The 17,715-nt window shown below is 32.2% G+C and overlaps 1 protein-coding gene across 3 annotated transcripts in view; it reads right to left on the reverse strand.

Moving 5' to 3' along the window:
- Nucleotides 1-3,496: 3,496 nt before the first annotated feature.
- Nucleotides 3,497-17,715, reverse strand: part of pcm (5'-3' exoribonuclease pacman) — a 146,079-nt gene continuing 131,860 nt past the window's right edge. For 2 of the 3 annotated variants that reach the window (XM_076501944.1, XM_076501943.1), the window contains exons 37-41: nucleotides 13,311-13,395; nucleotides 11,207-11,320; nucleotides 10,211-10,304; nucleotides 7,131-7,546; nucleotides 3,497-6,365 (exon numbers count right to left, since the gene is read on the reverse strand). In XM_076501944.1, the coding sequence (XP_076358059.1) occupies nucleotides 7,281-7,546; nucleotides 10,211-10,304; nucleotides 11,207-11,320; nucleotides 13,311-13,395 (559 nt within the window). In that variant the 3' untranslated portion in view covers nucleotides 3,497-6,365; nucleotides 7,131-7,280. The remainder of the gene's footprint in view (nucleotides 6,366-7,130; nucleotides 7,547-10,210; nucleotides 10,305-11,206; nucleotides 11,321-13,310; nucleotides 13,396-17,715) is intronic. The other variant, XM_076501945.1, reaches the window with a different exon arrangement.

Genomic DNA, 17,715 nt, shown 5'->3' on the forward strand with positions numbered 1-17,715 from the left:
AAAAATGTAGGTGAATTGTACACAACTACTATTACAATAAAAATGAAAAATTGTTTGGCTTGTCAAGCATGTCCTGCTATGCAATGGGTCAAGGCTAAATTCTTACTATCTAAGCCAAGTCCATCAAGACTCCATCTCTTTCTATAAGGCGAGTGAGTAACTCCATATTAATTCATGAGTAAATATTTTCTTGGTTTCACAGACAAGATTCCGTCTATCCTCACAAGGTGACTAAGAAACTCCTTTCACTCATACAAGCAAATATATTTCTGATTTCACTCTTAAGTCTGTCTTCCATATTCTTTGGAATACTATTATCAAAAAGCGTGACCAAACACTAATATATCATTAAAGTATACTACATATCTCTACCCTTACAATTTCTGGCACATATTCAAAAGACTGAATTATGCAATTAGAATTCATATAAACCATCTCTCATGCTAAAAGCAGTCTTAAACCTGTCTCCATCATCCATTGAACCAATGGTAATCTTTTAACACTTCCAAGATTCATCTAATTAAATAATGCACTTAAGAACATAGTAATAACAGCACAAAAAGCAAACAATGTCCTACAACTATCATAATTTTGCCAGATTTCTAACTACACAATAAAAACCTTTAAAAAGTCAGCTAAGCTTGTTGTTATAAATACCACGAGAGCAAAATTGTAAGCTGAATAAAAAAACAGACAATTCTCTGTACAGGAAATAAATTAATACAATAAGTTGTTTGATAAATTAAAACTTTGGCTTTCTAGTGGTTATTAATACTATAGTATAAAACTTCAGAGAGAAATTCTGGTAATCTGTGAAAGAGATAATGTGAGAGATTGGTCCAATTTTTAGTTTATGGCTCCATAAAAAATACAACTAAGAGCTATGAGACATGATTTGCCTGGGTATTATTATACCATAATGAGTAATTCATGTTAAATTCCATACTTCTTGAAGGTGGTAAAAAATTACAGAAGAGGGAAGACCTTGAGAGTAAATGTCAAAATTCTCACACTGGCAGACACTGATGATTGTTGTAAATATTTTGTTAAAAATTACATAATATTAAAATTTTATTAGCTTCATTTTGATGCAAAGTTTAGTCATATATAATGATAATAAAATAGTTTAAATTTCAATGTAATACCCAGACATTTGTTACTGCCAGTAGTGAGAGGGTTAAAATTAAAAACTAAATTGCAAACTCTTTCTTCCTGATAGTCACTATTAAAGACAACTAAACATTCTACAAAGGTTTAATGATTTTGCACTTGCTAGTGTTCCAAGGAAGCTGGTGTAGTGGTTGCTTTATTAGACATGTACTGCCTGTGCTATATGTGGCACTGAATCACCATTGTTCCTAAGCCAGCCATCTGGTTCCATTAGTACATTATCATATTGTCCTAATAAGCTGGAGTTGATTTTGCTGTATTTGGCCTAGATTGTTAGCAGAATCGTCAACAAACATCCATTCAGCTGATCACCAATAGTTATAAAGCATTAAGGAAATTAATCCTTTGTTGGGCAGATACTGCTCAAGTTAATGCCCGTGTCAATTCTACAGAAAAATTGTATTGGGGCATGTATCTTTGTAATGGGATATATGTCATGAGCAGATCTTACTGCAACATATACCTCAAGGGAAGATTGCATATCCCTCCTCAGCCACTGGAGAACATGGTTGCACTACATTTCTGTTTTGTGGAGACAGCTGGTTAATAGCCCTTCAATAAAGTTAGCTCAATGTTCAGGAACACTACTTTTGCAAGAGAGAGAATGTCCTTCCTGCTCACTGTGAACCACTCAATGACATTATTAACTACAATATCATCCCAATCTGCAAATACCATTGACAGGTATGCTTTCCCATCCAGTTGGCACAGATTATTTATGTAGGTAGCCAGTTTCTTGGTGCCAATCCTTTTATGAGCCTATAATTTGTCTTGATAGTTTCCAATATTTCTTAGTGGTTCAAATTATTGACACATCTTGTTCATGACTGCTTTGTAGTAATCCTGTTGCTCCTCATCCAAAAGTTGATCAGCATCAAGGGTTGGACAGAGCAAGCTCAGGACCAGGCATTGAAAAGACAATTCATGAATCCATCTATTCCAGTCAGTAAAAACTGCTTGAATTAGTTAAGGAACAGGTCTGGATTATGTCTTGCCATCCACTTGAACAAAGAGGATGTGATCTGTTTGATTTCACCTCTGTGCATGGTCAAAGACTCTCTCTTTCATAACATTATGTAACAAATTTCCTTCCTGGATAGTGTGTTATTTCTTAATTGCTTAAATTGTAAAAGTACAGAAAATGGCCATTATTCCCTTCAGACTTTGCTTTTGTGAGCTGGATAATGAAATTTAGAAATTAAACCTATTTTCTATGTAAAACGGACAAATTTGCACATTTTCATTTACATAAAGTCTGAATAAAACAACATATCAATCAAGATTTACATGTATTTATACTAAAGTTATGCAAAAATGTTTAGAAGTGAGTAGTTTTTTTGAGATTTGTGACTGTGATGTAAATCACTTTCATGTATCAGCCCATCATGTTTTAGTTATATACTCAAAATTACAAAAATAAAGTTGAAGAGGAAAAATAGGTCTTTTCCATTTACTTTAGGCATAAGCAATTGGGAAATAACACTTTCTGCACAGGAACAAGAAAAGTAAAATTTTGTTACATAGTGTCATCACAATGAATACAAGGAGAAAATGCTACCAATATCTTCAGTTCTGGATGGAAGTTATTAATAAGGCCTCAGATGCTACAGCAGGTTGGTTGGCCTCTGATCAAAGGTAGCTTTGTCATACATCCCTGATAGGTCTGGATATTTTAGAAAGTGTCAAAGTATAATTACTAACAGTTTGTTTTACTGTAAAGATACACAATAAGGTATCTGCATTTTGCCCACAACAGCCAGGAAATTGAGCCCAAGATTTTAAAATATCAAGTCCATAAATTTACTACTGGCACAGTGGAGGAACAATTACCAACAGATTGAATGTATTTCAAACTACAACTTTAAAACAGTTTAATTTAACTGGTAGCTTTGGATGTCTCAACATCCAGTTTTGGAGGGCAGTTTATTTTATTTATTTCCAAATTCTAAAATATCCCTTTGTTAAAGATGGCACTTCGGATTCCAGTTAAGTATTCCTTCAACAGTGATTGATCATTTTAAACATATCTCACAAGTCCACTATACTTATCAAAATAAAAAAAACAACAGATAAATTACTTTTGACAAAACATGAATGTAATTAGAAATAGAGAAAAGTAATGGGCACATGGTTTATGTAAAGAGTGACAAAAAACATTGTGAATCCCATATATACGTTATAGTCCTTGATACATGTATAAAAACCTATTTTAATATTTAATATAATTTAGGTTATAAATCAGTCATGTTAATTTTATAGGGTTTTATTTTCTCCCACGTGGAGACAAATAAATCTTAGATATAAGGGGAGCAAAATAAAACAGATGTTTTCAAAAGAAGTGAACAAAGATTTATTTTCATTAAAAAAATTCATTACATCATAACAAATGGGCTATTTTTGTTGAACCATTTCATTTGAAAGTTATGAAATGAATGGTTAGATTTCAACTAAGTTCTTTCTTAAGATTATATTCCAATTGTTTGGATTGTACCATCAACTGTTGTGCTATACTACAACCAGGATCATCTGGTAATTTTATGTAATGTTCTTATATGGTCATTTATAACCTTATAAGAAGAAAAGAAAAACATTTGAAGGTATAAAGAGAAAAGAATAACCAACTATTCTTGATGACAAAAAACCCACTTGAAACAAAAATGCATCTCAAAATGGCTGGTATGGGTATTAACACTTTTTACTGATAAGTAGAGAACAATGTTTGAACTTTCCAAGGTGATCTTCAGGTAAAACAATGTTAATACTTATGCCAGCCATTCTGAGATATAATATCCAACCATGGATAAAAAATTGTGATTCGAACAAGTGAATATATATGAATAAAACAACTAAAAGATGAAGTTACATTCTTGGAAAATGAACACATACATGAATTAGTGATTACCTGTACAGAACAAAAGTAGAGATATAATATGGGACACTGTCAGATCAGCATGTATTCCAATTTTTATAATTTATATTTTTTTTACATTACAGCAGTCTTATTGTCAAATACACCAATATTTACATGTAATACAAAAAATATGATTATGTGCATTCAGGCCTACAGCTGTGGACTGTCTAAGGTTGATAAAATAAAATATTTTACTGTCGCTCAACCACTCAATAAAGTAAAACACATGAACAACATTAAATAAGATTTTGTAGGAACTATTTTTTTGGATAAAATTCAGTTAATAGACTTACTGTAAAATTAAAATTATTCCATTTTAACACAAGCAAAATAACACAAATGAAACATTGTGGCTAACAAAACTAAGTTAAATACTTGTAAAGAAACAAAATTTTCAGAAAAATAATTCATTAACACACAGTAAAAAGTAGGCCTTAGATTCTTAACAGAATTAAAAGCCTATCATTGCACTCCATTTCTGTTACATAGAACCAATATGAAATTAGCACAATAGTAGCAGAAAGAGAGAATACTGACCAAGTCAGCAAAATGGGAGGGATAGAAGAAGAAAAGAAAAAAAGTGGGTGTGTAAAGTTAGTATAACTATGGTCAGTTTGGTTGAAAGGTACCTGAGGGCTGAAAAGGCAAACATGCTTTGTGTGACAGGGATTGAACCAGCGACCCTCAGATAACGAGTCAAGTGACTTGACCACCTGGCCATGTCAGGCCAACTATGGTGGGATGAGAGAAAATACGAGCAAAAATAGCACAATAGTGAGAAGAAAGTAAACAGAGGCCAAGTTTGTACAATGGGAAAAGGTTGGGAAAGAAAGAAACAACAACAACAAGAATTTCAGTGATTATAATGGGGAGGGGAGAAGAGAGGCCTAATGTTAATACATTTAAAACTTATGTTACAGATTCATACCAATTTTTAATAATCAACATACCTTTTACCAGAGGTAAAAAATGTCTTACAAGACCATACTAGTATATAAACAGAACTATTGAAAGCACACGTCCTCTTGTAATCATAATATAAATGTAATGATAGAAGTTTATTGTTTTGGTTTGAAAATGTCACTAAAGATAGGACTTAATCTATTAATTTTAAAGAAGAGTATCATCCTATAAATACACACACATACATACATACATACATACATATAACAGAAATTACAGATGGTTTAACAATCATGACTTGCATACCAATGTTTTAATTGACTACCTGAGTGTGTGTAATGTTGTAAATGGTGAATGCATTGTAAAATAAGTAACAAAAGACTGTAGTCATTGATAATATATTCAATATTTACAGTATAACACATTCAAATGTTATTAATTAAATGATTAGTATGCAAGTCCTGACTACTAAACTGTCTGTAATTATACCACAACATTTAACAAGAATGAAAACTTTAATAGATTATACATTTCACAGCACATTATATGAAAATGAAATAGATAAGCCCATTTGTTTTTCCAAATCAAACTGTCATTAAATAGCAGGAACAGCATTTCTAATAAATAATAACAAAATCACCACCTTATACAGTCCAAAAAATGAGGGCATGCCGTTTTAGTTCAAATAATTATTCTTGTAGTCCTTACTAACCCATAAACGTTTGCTATTAATTATTGTATGTGCTCTTCCAACAACCTTTTGACAATAAAATCAAAATAGTCTGAAACCTAAAAACTCACAAATTTTAATCAGAGTACTCCGTTATACAAGATATTGTTTATTCCAAATCGGTATTAACAGCAATGTCCTACCACATAAAAAAACTATCCATGGTTCCATCATTAATGTACTAACTACAGTAATGATTAGTAAAAATAAAAATTAGCTTATTTACCCATGGACTGAATCACTTCTAAGACAACATAGAAATTTTCTTTGTAAAACCCTCTTAAAATAAATTTCATTGAAAGTCACAACTATGACTATATACAAACACACACACCTGACTTATCTCGCACACAGTAAAATGTGTTCTCAGTCCACAAAATTTTTAAAGTTTACAGCTAATCGAGAATGCCGATGTCTGTTTTTATGTTGTCCACTTGGTAGATATGAACCTTTCTTTGCTGTTTCAAAGTTGCTTTTACATGTGCTCTGATGGTCAGATTGTTGATTTGTTTTCTTAGGCTGGGTATTACTAATGGATGAACTTTGGCTTTGTTGTGTGTTGTGGGAAGCAGACAGATCAAGAGATTCTTCTCCATGTTTTAATGATCTACTTGTCTCAGATTTTTTAGGTGTTGCTTGTTTTTTGGTTACCTAGAAGCAAACAAAACATTTGTCTATATCATGTAATAATTCATGACCAATGGTATTACACATTTAATTTGATAAAATTATCCATTTTCTCTAAGCATAGCTTTATTCAACTACTTTTCACCACTATAGTTTTTACCACTAATCCAGAAATAAAATATTACATAAAAAGAAAAAAATAATTGCTCATTCTTACTTCTGGTAAAAATAACTTCCACATTACCTACAGACATATCATGCATGAATTTCAATTTAAAAAAAATTTTTTTTTTTAAACTAGAAAACACTTTCCACTTGATTAATATATTAAATCCTAAATTTCTTTGAACACTATCAACTTACCTGAAGTTTCATAAAGAGCTTGGTGGCTGATTAGTCCCTTACTAGATGAAGTATGTCAAATTACATACTCTTAATTAATATACAGTTTATTTAACATTGTGAAAGTTATAGTTGATGACTTACTAGTCATTTTATTGATGAACATAGATAAAAGTGTTACATCTATTATAAACTTTCAATCTGTCTGAATTGGTATGGAAAACTTATATTTGGAGAATGGTTAATCCTTAACTTATGAAAATATCATCACATTAAGAAGTAAAAAGATTCAAGCATTCAATTAGCATGCACAAAAATACTGTTTTTCTTGGATACTTTTATCCAATCAGAAGTGTCATGTAAGTGTTTACAATAACTAACTAGTCCTTCAGCCGATGAACAAATATTATCAAAAGTGTAAATAATTTTCATATAACTTCAACTTACCTGCAGTGGTATGAAAGGATTCACACTTGACATCTGACTGATTGGTTGGACAGTTTTATTTTGAAACTGGCCAAAAGTGTCCCCTACTTTTTGTTTACTTTTCCATTCACTCAGTTTCTCATCAGCACACTGTAAAATGTTCCATCATTGCTACTGCCTCCCTGCCACGAAAAGAAGCATGCTTGAGTTTTGTGACAAGTTTGGATATCGTTGATTATGCCAAGACCTGCTGTTGTGACTTCCACCATACTGTGACTGAAGCTGGAGGGTCTGTTTTCTGTGTTCATTGACAAATGAATCTGGGATAAAAGTAATAGGCGGTGGAGGCGGATGACGCTGAATTACTAAATCATGAGGTTTCTGTGAATACTGTGGACCAGAAGCAGATGGAGAGAATAATGGAAGTGGAGGTGGGCCTAATTAGTGAATAGAGAGTAAAAGTTTTTTTAATTAAGAATTTTAGTATACATTATTTTTATACTTTTCAATAAGCTTACTTAACATAATATCTCTAACAAGATATCAATTCAAATTACTTGTTATAAAAGTATTTAAAGCAACAATTTGAATACGTTAAAATGTATCTTGATCTTTTTTTTTTTAAATACTGGTGTAACAAATATTAACTTCTGATCAAAGCAAGCTACCTTCTTAGATAAAAACTTTAACCTAGTAATGAGTACAGCTAATTAAATATATTGTCATGTTCTTGTCAAGTTTATAATACACTGTATGAACACTAGGGTATTCTTACTCCTAGCAATATTTCTGGCCATGAATACAATAATATATTGTTAACAATGCAAAATAATATACATACTACAATATAATAATAAAAACATAAAAATGAGTATATAAGACATTCTAAGCAATAGAGTTAAATAAAGTAATATTAAACAAAGAATAGGGTATACCTTACTCACTGAACTGAAACATTAGTTGTTTGCTTAAATGTACTGTTGTAAATTTAATGTTTGGTGAAAAACATAACATCTGTAAAAACTAAACTTTACACAGGTCACCTTTACCCTAAAAGCATTTTCTGACCATTGAAAGCCTATTAAATGATTCAGAAATGTAATTTTTGAATAGGTTAACATCCAAAATAAACTAAAATAACTAACTAGTCAAACATTACTGTTTAGCTAAAGAATGCACAAAATAACAAAAATAAAAGAATTAAAACTGAACAATAAAAGTAACATTTTTGATACTATTAATAAAGTATAACAAAGGTAAATGTAACAAGAACAAAAGTAACATACTACACATACTGTACGATATGTCTAGCTCAACTAATGTAAATAATTTTTGTCCCTACACAAGACAGAGAGTAGGAAGTAGAAAGTGATAAAATTAAACCTCATTAACAGCTAAAAAGTAATTAATAGTAAGATTCAAGAAAGCTCAGTAATAATACTTAGAAAATCAAGTAACAATAAAGGTAAAATGAATAAAACTAATGTAACTTAATGAGAGTTCTAACATGCATTAATTCCTGCATAATGATAACATACAAATTCCTTTTGTTTAAAATATTTTCAGCACTAAAGATATTGCAAAGTAAACTAAACAAACTGTTCTTTACTGTGTTGGTAAAAATGTAACTTTGCTAGCAACCTGCTAAGATACACATGTGCTTTAGAACTTTAAAAATAAATCTGATTTCTCAACCTAGTTTTTAATTTTTCTGTTCATCAAAATTCTAGTCACTGATAATGTGTTAAGATGTCTCTTTAAAAGACTGTAAAACATGTGTAAAGCAGAACACCTGCTGTAAGAACATCCAATCCAAATAACAAAGTATTAATAAGTTATCAGAACTAGGAGCAAAACAATATACAGTTGCTAAGCTATTTCAAAGATTCACACTTCACTTTATGTACTATTTCAGTTTCTTTCATGTTCTCTTTTGCATTTCATATAACATGCTGCAGATGATTCTGCATAGCTGATTTTATTTCTCCATGTTCAATAAAACATGGATTTCACAGAGCCCTACTTGTTCAGGCAATGCATGACACACTTGCACATAAACACGTGAATAAGTACAATATGTGGCATTATTTGTCAAATGTTGAAATTCCACTGCAAAAAAACAACAACAAAAAAAAACAGTCAAATTAAAAATAAAAATTGAAGAGAACAATCTGTCATGAATGGATAACATCAGTGTTCATATTGTTGTTTAAGAAGGTAGCTCCCGAGATCACTGCCAGTACCACTGAAACCAGAAGTAAACAACTGATTTATTTATTATTTGGTCTGATAAAGCCCTCATAGGTCTGGCAAGGTGTCCAAGTAATATGAATGGCAGTTAGACAGAAAAATACCAATTTCAATTGCAGCTGTTAGTATCAAGTCATTCTTACACAATGTACAAATCTGAAGATAAATGTTTCACAATGTGACACTGTTAGTGCCAAACCTTTCAACATTCTACAGTATCCAAGTGTAAAGATGACCACTTTGTCCAGCCTGTGATACCATTAACATCAAACCAGTCTTTCCAACATCTTTGTTGTTACTGTTGCAGCACTTTTACATTTCATCCTTACTATTCTATGTGTGAACATTTTACAACAGAATGAACAAGAACTGAATATAATAATACATTATATTCATCTCACTATAGGTTCTGTTTACAAATGATATACATTTTCATAAATACATTTTAACTCAAAAATGCAAATTCTCGAATTATTTTATTAACATAATAAATTCAACAGGGAAGGTTTTGTTAAAAGTTAATTTATAGAATTATTAACAATAAAGTCTCAACAGTAAACACTAAATTAAAGTTTAAAACATTATACTTTTAATACTTAGTTAAACCTTTAATACAAAATAAGAAGTCAACGAAAGATGGTTAGATATCAAATGTAAGAAAGTTGTTTACAACTCTAGTTAAGATGGAAGAACTCAAGATCAATTATGTGGTTCTAATTATTAAAATAAAAAGCAACTTAAATACACAAACTTATTGATCACTTTACTAGTTTGTTACAGTATAAAATCATTTATATGTGCAACTAGTTAATCAGTTTTATTTCTAGATAAACAGAAATTACAACACCAACCTCCTCTGTGCACTGGATGAAGCTGGGTTCTTACTGTTGTTATTAGTCCTTGAGAGGAAGGCAAAGCTGCTTTTTCTTGATATCTCATCCTATTCTAAAGAATTCAGTGGATAAAGTAAAAGCTTTGACATCTAAACATCAATAACTAACTTCAATGACATATTGACACTCATCAAGCAACTTCTTCCCTGAGCAAAAATGTTAATATCAAAATAAAATGTGGGATACAAGTTTAGTTTACAGCAAAAAATTGTTGTTTTTGAAATGCTTGCAAAGCTACATAAAAGTTATCACTGATAGCCATTCATACATTTTAACTGACAGACTAACGTAAAAGCAGCTCGTCAAGAGCACCAGGTACAGATCTAGAAGAGGGATTCAGAGGGTCTCAACTCCCCCATTTAGAACTCCAGAGATTCTTGCTTTATCCTATAGTCTCAAAGAGTAACATTAGATGCAGGTGATTTATATTTGATTGGTTTATTAATTACTGAGAAAGTTTTTTGAAGTCTGGTGTTTACAGATTATAGCCTCAGTGAGTAAATGCTTACTAATAAAACAATATGAATACCAATTCAATATTTCTATGCGTTGGCTTTTTGTAAACATCCTAGCAACATGTCTACACTTTTAGAAGTTCGTGTGTAGTAGAGACAGCTGATATGGATATTGATTTTTTTTTTTTTAAGCACAAAACATGTAATAACATTCTGATGTCCTTACGTCATTTTAAGGTTAAGAGATTCAGATATTTATTTTTAACATACTTAGTATATTGCTTTAAACACCTAAAACCTTTATAACATATACTTGGCACAGTATAAATTTTCCATTGTTTAGAAGTTATGATTGTGAGATATATAAAACTATGATATGAATCTATCGTACAGTCGTTATATTTTTTATATTTCAACTTATTACTAGTTTATTAAAACAATTAGAGTAATAATTAGAAAATTAAAAATTTAAATGGTAAATACACAGAAATTAACACACTAGATACACAATTGCCTCCTCTGCAGCACTTTCTGAAGCTTCGTGTTGAGTCGCAGCTGGTGTACTGAAAAACTGCAATCCATTGGGAAGGAGAACTACAGCTTGATACAGTTGCTAAACAAAGAAACACAATGACTAAGAGATCATTTCCTATATCACTGTATTGTACAATGTTTCAGGTATCAACTCAAATACAAATTGGTTATTTTAACAATTTTTCTAATTTCTCTTTAATTTACAGGTCAGAAGATTAGCACCTAAAAAAATTTGGGCTACAAACTACTTGTCATGAAAACCTAAAACCATCTATATAAATGGAAGACAAAAAGGAAACATTTTTAACTTGTATACTATGAAAACATTGTGGTGACTGACAGATAAAGAGGAATGCACATTAACTCTCTCAATATGGGCCCGGTCAATTTAACCGACCACATAACTTATATGTACTCATTTAAGGTCTTTCTAGATTTGAGACTTCTAACTTTCAATATAGTGTGTATATCTTCACAAAATTTGGCAGTCTTTCACTTACAAAAAATATTTTTTGTAAAGTATGTTTAATAAAACAAAATATGCATTTGTCTATGAATATAATGAGAATTTGTTTTAAATAGTCCTTGTTCAAAGTAATTTTTTTTTAAATTACTTTTCCTTATCTCAAAGTTCTCAAATTCCCTTTGAATAATCCCTAAAACCTCCTAAATACATTTCAAACGTTTTACTTTTTTCCAGTAAAAGTTTATATTTTGTGTGTTATTTTATCTAGCCCAACTCTATACAAGATTGGTCAATTTGACCAACCTTGGAACCACTAAAAAAAAGTTGAAATAAATTTAAATTACCCTTTCTACAATGACTTCTAATAGTAACAACATACATCTATTTATAAGTAAAATCTATTGTTGTATGGCCTTTTGAACCACATCTATCATTCACACCATTATATGTTGTAAATCACTTGAGAAATGTGCAGCTCATTTCATTCTATTAAATTATATTACCCACAAGCTGCTCAAGTGTTGCTTCATGAAACATTTTTATTATATTATTTCTATTAATTTTACCTAATCTAACCTTAACTACCATAAAGAGATCCCTAATTTTACATCTTAGTAACTTTTATAATAACAAATACACAATAAACATGAAAAATAAGAAATAAATAAAATACTTAACCAAGTATTCATTTTTTTTTTAGCTGATGACACTTACCTCTAGTTTTTTTGTTTGATACCAACAGTAGTATTGTACCAAATTTATTATTCAATTAAATAATTCATCAAAGAACACAAAATAACAACATGTATAAGGCTGATAATTTCCCTTGCTATCACAATTGTTCTTGTTTTATAACAATGTGACAAGAGACATTAGAGACTTATTCAAGCTAGTTATCTTTCCTGTGAGAACTAAGTTTGTACTAACAAAGAAACTGACAACCCTTCACTGAGTGAACAATGTATTACAATGTTATTTGTTAGATGAAACCTTGACATTCTATTGATTAAAGATAATATAAAATGAAATAGAAGAAAGAGCTATTAACAAGTCCTGAAAAAGAGAATGTGACAAGTGGGTGTGGCAAAAATAGATCTATTTTCTATATGATGGTTATAACAATTAGGGTTTGTCAGAGCAATGGAAAACTTGTGGTGAGTAGTATAAGTTTAATTTTGTGTTTACTGAAGAGGTGGTGAATAAATAGAGAAGATGACAAGCCTGGGCAAATGTGTCAAATGCATCACACTAGAGAAAATTCAGGATTTTTTATAGTGCCTTAGGAAATTAAAAACCTACACATATACTATTAAAACGTGGATTATTAGTTAATAGTTTATGCTATACTAATTGGAATAAAATATTGAAAGTAAATTACTAGAACCTTGTGGCATACACAGTAAATGACACCCAGGCAGGTAGAGTTAAGTGCAAAGCTACACAACAGGCTATCTGTGCTCTGCCCACCCAGGATATCACAAATATAAATAAAAGGAAAACTTGCAAATGTTACTAAAAGTATAATGTAAGTAGCTGAGAAATAACAACACAGTAATAATATTCCTTATAATTCATTACAAAATCTGAAAGTCATAAAACTTACCATAGGACCAACCATTGAGTATCTGTACTCAGGCATTCTACCTCCCATGTTTCGGCTGATAAAATCCAAGAGTTCACGTACAGCACTTGAAAAAAAATCAAAACAAACCTGTAAAACTATTAAAATATCCTTCTTTTAATACCAATGTTTAACAGGTGAGTAAAAAATTATCATCTTAAGTTCACAATACGTTTCTAGTCCTGCAAGTGCAATCAATAACCAGACTGTGAGCTTTCATTAAATTTAATAAACAGATAATTCAACACTTAACAGACACAGCTTAGGTGCTTAAAAGAACATTTTTAAAAAGAAAAACAGTACATGGACTATTTGAATCCAGTGATCATTAAAAAAATATTACAGAATTTATTTTATCTGTAATGGAAGTAGCACAGGGCTTTAAAAAAAAAAGACTTATCTATTGCCACATTCTTATCTTTTATTCATGCATTACTTTCTACCTTATGTAACTTGCATTTAGTTTCAATATAAGCATCATCTTTAGACAACATCAGCCTTCAGTACTTTATCACTATAAGTATTATTTGCTTGTTTATTTTGAATATTTGTTCAAAGCTAAAGAATAACTGTTTTCTAAGATGTTTGATAGACTAGATGGTAGGTTGGTAATCAACAGAACCCACTATCAACTCTTTGACTATTCTAATCAAACAAATTAACCATCATTCTTATAACACACCAACAGCCCCAGTGTGGTAACTAATTTTGCAGCAACAGAATGCAAACCATGGACTTCAATACACATGGTGAAGTTGATACAACTGATCTACACTATTGTTCTCTTTGCATACTTATGCATACTTGAACAAAACAGGTTGTAAAAGCAATAAGCATTGAAAACCAATAATCAGATCAAAATGCAAGAGTCACATCATATTTCAGGCACTCAAAAATTATTCAGCTGATTGTAGTACTACAATAAGCATGAATTATTGGTTGGTTGTTTGGTGGTTTATGGCACAAAGCAACAAAGCTATATGCACCAAACAAGTTGTGAAAATAATAAAGTATAATATTATATATGACAAAAACAATTCAAGTTAAAAAATAAATTTCAAAAAGCAGATAAAAACTTGAATAGAATTAAAAAGATCAATGGCCCGTAAAAATTTAAAAACACAAGTAAACCGGACATCATCACAAAAACCAACAACACTGTCCAATGTCAGGGGTAAACCCATGTTTAAAATGGTGCTCTGAATCAGAGCCATAACAACAACATTAAGGTACGAGTTATGACGACTTGAGTGTCACAAAGGCCATACAATGATGGACCAGTCCCAAATAAAAAAATATTCAGTTGGTTACAAAAAATGTGACCAATGCTAGCCTAGCTAAGACAACTTCCACTTTCTGATCTTTATGGAAACAAGATGACCAAAGAGCAACAGAAGGCTTGATCTTGAAAACCTTATTATCACGTTGCTCACTCCAATTAGATAGCTGACTAGCATGAAGCCCATACTCCATGCATGGCATTCTGAAAAGCTGAATAGAATCAAACAATAAAGAAAAATGAGCCACTCATTTTTGAATATTTACAAGAACAGGGTGAAAATTAACATGAAGCAATTCCAGGGCCAGTTTGGAGCTAACAGAGTCTATATAAATAGTACAATTTATGTGCTTCATAGCTTTTATGTAATTCATGGCAAAAAATGGCATACAACTCAGCACTTAACACAGAAACTGTAGAGGTGATCATGTGAGCAACCACTGAGCTACAACAAACCATGGCAGAGTATACAAGGTCCCGAATTCCGATCAATCCCTATGTTTGGCAAATAGAAGATGGTGCTTACAATAGGGAGAATCCAACTTTCTAACATGAGTTAAAGAAAGGTCACAGGGGGAAAATTAATAAGCCAGGGTTGGATGAGTTGAACAATAGAGATAGCAATATCATCCAAGAACACACCCAATTCAACCAGCTGTGCTTGGATACAAAGACCAAAAGAAAGAATGAAAGACCATCTGTTGTAAAAGAGAATAGCCCAATAAAAAAGAAAACCCCAGGTGGGATGCTGTGACAAGAATCAAAATTTAGAAGCATACTGCAAAGAAAGATGAAAATGGTAGAGGTGAATGGTGGTTTGTGGGGACTCAGTGTATAAACACTAGACTGAAGAAGTACAGGAAGCCCCTGTGCAAAGCCAACACCCCAGATGGTGAACAATGTCAGGCATCTTGAAGGCTGAGGTTGTGGCAGAACCACAGACCAAAGACCCATAGTCCAATTTGGATTGATTGGGGCCTTGACAAATATTGTGCATATATCATCAAGAGGTAGGAGAAAGGACAGGAGAATGTTCAGTGTCCTCATACACTTGACATGTAGTTGCTCAATGTGAGAAATGAGAGTATGCTTTCACACAAAAATAAGCCCCAAAAACTTTGCCTCATGGACCACAGGAATAGCAATATCACAAAAAATGAACTTGGGATCAGGATTTATACCCCATTGGTGGTAAAAGTGCATGCAAATAGTTTTTGAGAAAGAAAAGGTTTGATGTGATTCACAGCAGTCTGAAGCTGCCACTCAATCTCATGTTTGACAATCAACAGAAGATGTGAAAATTGTTGACACAGAACTTCTTTGCAACAGTAAGTAGTAGTTGTGGAGTGATGCATTAATCTTGATACAGAAAAGTAAGACATTTAAGACATAGCACTGAGGCACCCTAAGTTTTTGTGGAAAAGAACAGGAAAGAGTTGAATCCAAAAAGGCTTGGAAATTCCTGTCCATTAAAATGCTCTGAATAAAAATGCATATATGGCTATGCAACCTACATGAGTGGAGATCCCACAATATTCTCTACCACCATGTATTGTTGTAAGCCTTCTCAAAGTCAAATAATATGAAAACAAGATGTTTTCTCCTGAGGAAGACTTCACTGATCCACAAAGTTAAATCAGGTGGTCCATGACGAAGCTCTGTTGATGAAACCTACAATGAGTAAGCAAGAGAAGGTTGTTTGATTTGAGGAATTAAACAAAAGGAGCATTAACCATCCTCTCTAAGATCTTACAGAGACAGCTTGTCAAAGCAACTGCATGATAATTAGAAGGAATCTTTGGATCATTCCAAGACTTAGAGAAAGAGAAGACAGCAGATGACACTAGTCATTAGGAAAAACATTCTCCTGCCATATTGGTTTTAAAAAATCAGAATAATAGCAAGAGGGGCAAAAGGGAGATGGCACAGCATTTCATAGTGAACATCATTAGGTCTGACCAATGAAAAGTCAATTTGAGTTTCACCAGTGTTAAGGAACAACTATAGTTATAGAGATGATCAGCTCAAATGGAAAGAGGTGACTGCTCTACCAGAGACTTGATGGTGAAAAAGGGAGGAGAAGAAAGAGAAGTGCTGGATGCATAAGAAAAGCTTTCACAGAGAGTAATGGCAACATTCTCTACATCAGCAACTTCCCAGCCATTGGAGAGCAAAGAAGGAAAGGAGATGGAAGGCAAGGCAAACCTCCCACTGACCTTCTGAATCTTGTACCATATGATTTTGGAACTGGTGGTAGAAGAGATGCCAGTTGTGAACTTAATCCAATATTGTCTTTGGTTTTGAAGCCTGACCTGCTGAGTATGGGTCCACTGATAAATGATATGGTTAGAGATAGGGATACTGTCAGAAGGTATTCCAGACCCATTGTTGAGCCTTCTGTGCTTCCTGGCAAATCTGGAAGATGTGTCAAGATCTGAGGAATAGATTAAGCAGCTCTATCAATATCAGCATCACCCTAGAGGGGATTGTGTCCATTAATGTCTCCCAGGATTAAAAAGGGATACTGCAACTGTCCAATAAAAGCATCAAGGTCTCATTGATCTTAAGTCTTTCCAAGAAAAAGGTAGATACAAAGATGTGATGAATACAGCCTCCAATGGTGTATTGAATGGCAAAGGTAAATAGAACAAAGATGTGATGGATACAGCCTCCAATGGTGTATTGAATGGCAAAGGTAGATAGAACAAAGATGTGATGGATACAGCCTCCAATGGTGTATTGAATGGCAAAGGTAGATAGAACAAAGATGTGATGGATACAGCCTCCAATGGTGTATTGAATGGCAAAGGCAGGTTGGTCATGTACTGGTTAACTGGTAGTGCCATGCCTCCATGCACTCATCCATTACAGAACCTATCATTCCATTATAACAAAAACTGCCAAAAGGTGACTGTATTGGCAGGTTTCCTGTAAGGTAAGACACATAGGATGATAGAAATCAATTCAAGGCTTTAATGTCATTCAGATTAGACTGGAAATCTCAACAAGTTCCACTGTATTAAAGTAGGAATTTTAATTCAAGTGGAGAAGAACTGGATGGAGAACCCTTTGGTCTATGAATACACCATTTTTCCTTATTAGAATGAG

This window comes from Tachypleus tridentatus, chromosome 5 (genome assembly GCF_004210375.1).
Source record: "Tachypleus tridentatus isolate NWPU-2018 chromosome 5, ASM421037v1, whole genome shotgun sequence".
Lineage (NCBI taxonomy): Eukaryota > Metazoa > Arthropoda > Merostomata > Xiphosura > Limulidae > Tachypleus > Tachypleus tridentatus.